General features: G+C 41.1%; 1 protein-coding gene across 1 annotated transcript in view; it reads left to right on the forward strand. All coding sequences in view use genetic code 11, as the record gives it.

Moving 5' to 3' along the window:
- Positions 1–4,979, forward strand: part of EGR_02192 (Translational activator GCN1) — a gene marked incomplete at both ends in the record, with an annotated part of 29,910 nt that extends 24,931 nt beyond the window's left edge. Inside the window, 5 exons of the mRNA XM_024491441.1 lie at positions 315–598; positions 1,841–1,980; positions 2,050–2,163; positions 3,045–3,311; positions 4,824–4,979. Coding sequence (XP_024354294.1) covers positions 315–598; positions 1,841–1,980; positions 2,050–2,163; positions 3,045–3,311; positions 4,824–4,979 — 961 coding nt within the window. The remainder of the gene's footprint in view (positions 1–314; positions 599–1,840; positions 1,981–2,049; positions 2,164–3,044; positions 3,312–4,823) is intronic.
- Positions 4,980–6,000: the final 1,021 nt, after the last annotated feature.

Raw genomic sequence — 6,000 nt, forward strand, 5'->3', positions numbered from 1 at the left:
AGCATAGAAGGGCCTGGAGACAGCGTAGATGGTATGAGCAGAACTCCATATTGCCGTCGTTTAAGCTGATTCACAGGAGCTCGGAAGGGCCTGTCTGCATTCTGAATGTTATGCTGTTACAATAACGCGCATTAAGTCTATTGTGGAGATTACATTAATAAATGGCATGACTTAGGACTTATAGATTCATAAACATGCTCTAAAGAAGACGTATTGCAAAATATTCACAAATTAAAACGCGCGTTTAAATTAATAATGACCATAAGCCATTCAAATGGGACGGTAGAAATGTTGACCCTCCTGGATGTCTTCAGAGACACTATGCTTCAATGTCTGCGCAACTGTCTACAAAAGTCTAGTGGGAAGCCAAAACTGACTACCCTACGCACCGTGATTGACTACTTGACGCCATTGGGCTATCTTGCTGACGGCGCGGGAGCGGGAAAGATCGACCCGACGGTCAATCTCGCTGACGTCCGAAGGGCCGCCAACGCCTGTATAGGCGCCTCCGTCGCCTCTGCCTCTGTTATCACCGACGTGACTGCCTCGGACGTTATTGGCTTAATGCCGTGGTGCCAGTCCTCCGCCAATATTCTGGGTCATTTTTTGTTTATCAGTTTTTTTTTCTGGAAAGTTAGCGCCTTTTGAAAGCTAGTTTTGGCCGTGTGTTTCTCGAGAATAGGCGCTTATTTGGTCTACTGATTGAGCTAAATATTTTAATTACGTAAGAGATTTTGACTTCCTCACTTTTGGAAAAAACAATTAGGAACCACTAAACTCGGGTTTGGATCATTTACTTTGGTTCAGCAGCCGTACCTAGTAGAACTTGGCTTGCGAAGATCGATTCTACTATATTGGAATCCAATGGATTTTTCTTTTTTCAGCTGCTCATAATGTAAATAGATTCAATCTTTTAGACCGTTATCCGTATAATGTAAATGATTTTGTTCCAAAGCACGATGTTAAAATTTTCTGATTTCCGAACAATCTAATTGGGACCATGCCACTCTATGTCTTGCCACCGCGCAGTCTAGCTCGTTACAAGGCGATCCTAATTATATCTGGACATGGGCACCCCACAAATTAAGGGTAAGGGGTTCAATAACACAACACAAATTCGGACTTATTCACCCGGATCTACTTAATATTCTTCAAAGCAGCTTCTTTCAATGACATTCTGTTTTTTATTTGTCCTAAATTTCTCTTGTAAACATTTTGATCCAAAATTATCAGGGATATTTCAGGAAAACTGCAGACATGACCTTATCATTTTCATTCCTGAATTTATATGGTAATTAGGCGATAATGCGTGGTATTTATCTGCTTGCAAACAAACTATTTTTAGTGAAATTATTTGATATTTTTGAATATGCCGACTTATACATACCTACGTGTTTTCGGATAGTGTGCATGTCCATCTGATATATTCTCATTTAACTTCTTCTGATTCTAGCTTTCCACTTCGCTATGAAAGCCAAAATAATATATATTCAAAACGAATGTGAAAATATTCTTGTGGATTCAGATCTACCGCTTTATTCAACCTTCTTTAATGTGCTTTTGTTCTGACATTGTTACAAGGATCAAGATTTTTCATAGTTGAAGTGTCCCCAGTGTGCATTACTTACAGACTCGAATTTTGAGTTTTATTGAAACGCTTCCAATCGTTTTGATTCCGTTGTTATTACAATACTGGACCTGTTTTTGTAAATTATTTACAAGATGCATGATTACTTTATTCAATGGCCGATGCTCCTCTGTTGAAGCCACCTCTATTTATTGATAACAGAAACACTGAGTTTCTGGGTATGCGCTTGCTTCTACTTCTATCCACTGCTAGAAACACCACTGGTCCTCCAAAGCTATGCTCAGGCGATAATGGTAGTTTCATTGTCGTCACCGAAGACGTTGGTTCAGAGCACCTTCGAGGAGGTCTACGATCAATGTCGTTTTACCATCGCCAAGTGCTGCACCAGTGATGTGGGTTTTAGCCAACATGTCTATCTCCTCTGCTGTTCATCCCCACACTCACTCTCTTGTCCATTTCAGCAAATTGAGGTGCGCCAAGCGGGCCACCGATCTCTAGGATTCTTCCTTCATGCCTCGATCGTGGCCTCCAAACCAGATGATCAGATTTCGAATCTGGTTAAAATTATCGCTCAGGTGTGTTTGCTTTTGATCTACTCATTCTTTGATGTTTACATGTAAGAAATTTGAACTGATGGGCTTCGGTCGATTGCTAAATGTATTATGCCATTGGCTGCTCAGTCGCCTTGTGGGTGTCCTACTTACTTAAAGGTGCAAATATGTGGTAATTCATAGGCAATTTTAAAGGTAGCACATATCTTAGTTTGCGTATTATGCTATTTGCATACAATGGTGTTTACGGATTACTTGTTCTTATCAAGCAGTAGAAATCTGGTGTATTTTCTAGGGCTGCTGGAGCATATCCGGACTTATCTTAGCGTGGTGCTTTTATTAAATAAACTGATTTAGTTAATCATACTAGTGAAGATCCTCTTGTATATTTCAACGTTTATTAAATAATTTAGGTTAAAAGGGAGCTTATCTACGGGTTACCTGCTCGCGGTATTGTCTGAGGACCTCCATGAGATGTATCGTACAATAATAAGGTGATCATGATAGTGAGAAGGTCAGAGGTCTGAACAGCTCCATAAGTCACACGTTTTTCGGCGTTGGATCTGAATAAACGCCTAGAAGAACAACCAGAACCAATTAAATGAATGGATTTAACCGAATATGCTGACCACTTTTGAGTAAAAACATAGATATTAATTATTATTTGGCTTAAATTGATAGGTTTCTTTGCATTTATACTCCTAAATGTTATTTTTAAATCCCCCATTAATGCGTATAATGCCCATTAGTTCATTGGGCCACTAAGACGTAAATTGGTTATTGTAGTAGCTTCCAACTAGAACCATAAATGGCTCGATAACAGAAATACGCACCCACTCAACGGTGCTAAGACCTAATTGTCACTTAAAACATCACTCAATCAGCTATGTTGCCATCATTGACAGGGACTAAAGCTGAACCCGCCGGAAGATCGCATGCTGGTGGCGAAGATAGTCTGCTGTATAGCAAGTCGGATCAATCTGCGCAGCCTCCTCAAGGGAACCGGCAAGAGTCGCACCGATCCCCCACCTGCATGGCTCTTAAACCTCGTCAACGCGCTGTGCATCGCCTCAAAAGACAAGAATGCCAATGTCTGCACTGCCGCCGAGGAGGGCATCGTGTCGCTATGTCAAATTGGCGGGTCTAGTTGTGAGAAAAACGATATCACTGCGGTCAGTCCCTAAAGCGTTTCACACTTTGCTACATTACTTTTTGATTAATAAAATCCAGTTCGGTAACGGTAGCCTCTGTTGTACTTAATATGTAGGCAAGGGGTGATCGCTTTATTTTATATGAATTAACTTATTAGTGGTTCTTACATTTGATTTTGTTTTGCAAAAAACTTTAAACTATTAACTTGTCGGTCACGGATAGCTGATTAACACTATTCAAGTGGAGGCTTTTACCCTTCAATTGAGGTCGCGTACAAGGAAACTTATGATAATTTTTTCGGCGAATGGAATGGACGATAATAATCTATTAGTACTTCTCAAATGTATGACTAATTTCTGATACTTGGGTCATTAATTCGACCCTTCTGTACTGTGTCGTGGCTATCGATGATCAACAAATCACCGTTCCCATTGTGCCCGGTGTATGCTTTTACTAAGATCCATAAAACTGCACTATTTGGAGGGTCTCCGCCTTGACTTTAACTTAGCTTAAGCATTTCGATATCTTCTTTAATCAAATGGATTTTCGTCGGCCGGGACTATTTATGGAAAGTACATTTGATCATTCCAAGTGTGCTGTTTTAAAGCACTCTGGTCGTAGTTTTAAACGGTCCTGTTTAGCATCGGACTTAGGACTATTCCATACACTACTTAGGAACGGCAATTTTGTTTCATCACCTGCCATCTATGCGAAAATTTTATTTTCTAGGAAGACCACCTTTTGAATCTAACTTTGACTTATATACATACATCTTTTCTGTTAAATCCATTCTTTGTGTATGAATTATGACTCCTACCGTCTTTAAAGTGCTGTATAAATGCTTTCAAGGTCTCGTTTTACCGCCTTAAAGCCTGAACTTTGGAGTATGCGCCCAAACCGTGCGCACAACGACTCATTTCCACAAAAGGCACCTTTTCACCTACTGTGTACCTCTTTTTATGGACGCTTATCCGTTCATTAACTTTGGTACCTTATTTTTACATAATAATTTGTATCAGTTTCGCATAGAGAGGACTGTTGTTTTTGATTGAGCCTTGTCCTCCGACTTAATCATTAGGGTACACGGGACACCTAGATTCAAGAATGTTTTTGTTGCACATGACCACTTAGCGGCTCTGATTCCTCGCAATTTCTCGAATAACCTGCTATTTGCCTTGTTTTGGCTCATTTTCTGTGACAACGCTGCTGTTCGACCCTAATGTGCTATTGGAAGGCGACTTGACCGGGCATAATAAGCGCTGCTTCGATATCTCGATCCCTCTTTACAGAGGTCAACTGAAGGTAGTCCCACTTTTTCAGCAGCTTATTGTCACAAAGGCGAATTCCTGCATCTTGCAACAGCGGTTTGGCATTCACAGTAGCATTACCTGATTGAAACGTCAAACGTCTGTTCATTCCTTGTTTCAGTTTCTTGGACACGTAACACACAATTTAGCAGTTCAAATGCGCCTGCGAGCTCAAATGAGGGCAAGTGAAATCTAACCTGCCTTCTCTCCTTTTTTTCTTTGCAGCTCATTACCAAGAGCTTGAATCCGAAGGAAAAGGTGTTGTTCGAAGAGACCCTAGCTCGAGTACACAAGAGAGCCATCGGTCCGATCTGGAATCGCGAAACGCGCTGGATCGACAACACCGAGATATACCTACCTTCGCACACCTCAAGCTTTTGAGGGTGCAGCCTACTCCATCTGCTTTACCTTTCTACTTTGTGTCAATTAATGTGACGTATTTTGGAGGTTTGTAGTACATTTGCTGTCGAGATAGTTGCCTCTTTACTCTTGGAGGCAATCTCCATCTCAATAAACTATTGCAATAAAACTTGTTACTGGCTTTAATGTTTAGTCGAGGTTAAATTGCGTTTGTGGTAGTGAAAGTGTAATTTTGGGGGCCTGGTAAACACAGACGTATATCAAAAGCAAATTTTGCAATTTGATGACGGCCATTGCCATCGTAGCTCACCGAGACTTCCCTGAAGACGAAGACGGTACACGGGAAAAGGCATGGGGTCTACTGGCATAGCCCGTAGACTAGTCCCCCGGCGGAGGTGCCACGGCAGAGTGGACCGTTACCGAAACCAAGAATTAAACAAAGTATTACGGCAGAGTAATATAATGAGTTGGTATAACCAGCGTAGCGAGAATCTCTGTAATAACGAACACGACACATGGGATCTGGAGTAAGAACCTGTGTTGCTCCAAGGTGAAGATAGTCGCAATCTACATTCACAAATCGAGTCCAGTCGAACACTCTTCGGTAGGAATGTTGAGAAACGAATTCACATTTGACGAAGTACAAAAAGTTCTTGTTTTCTGTGATGACATGTAGAACCTGTCGTACAAAACGTGTCCACTGATACACAATCAAGCATAAAGCAACCCAGACTCACGACAAAAGCATGAGTTAGACCGTAGAGAATCTAAGCACTTTGAAATAGTGATACCCAGTTACAGTGTAGAGAGCTGCATGTCTTGACAACCAACCAAAAGGAAGATAGACTCATGCCTCTACATAAAAGTGCCATCTGTAACATTGATATAAATCCCGACGCCTAACTGTGACAAACAGCGTTTCATAGCTATCCGAGCAATGTATGTGAGAGAAATCGGTGGACTCTAGCCTTGAATTACCACTTTCTTGGTTGTTCTGAATCTGATTAGGCAAGTTCAAGGAATGAAACTCCCAAACAATAAT

The sequence above is a fragment of the Echinococcus granulosus genome (assembly GCF_000524195.1).
Source record: "Echinococcus granulosus chromosome Unknown EG_S00009, whole genome shotgun sequence".
NCBI lineage: Eukaryota > Metazoa > Platyhelminthes > Cestoda > Cyclophyllidea > Taeniidae > Echinococcus > Echinococcus granulosus.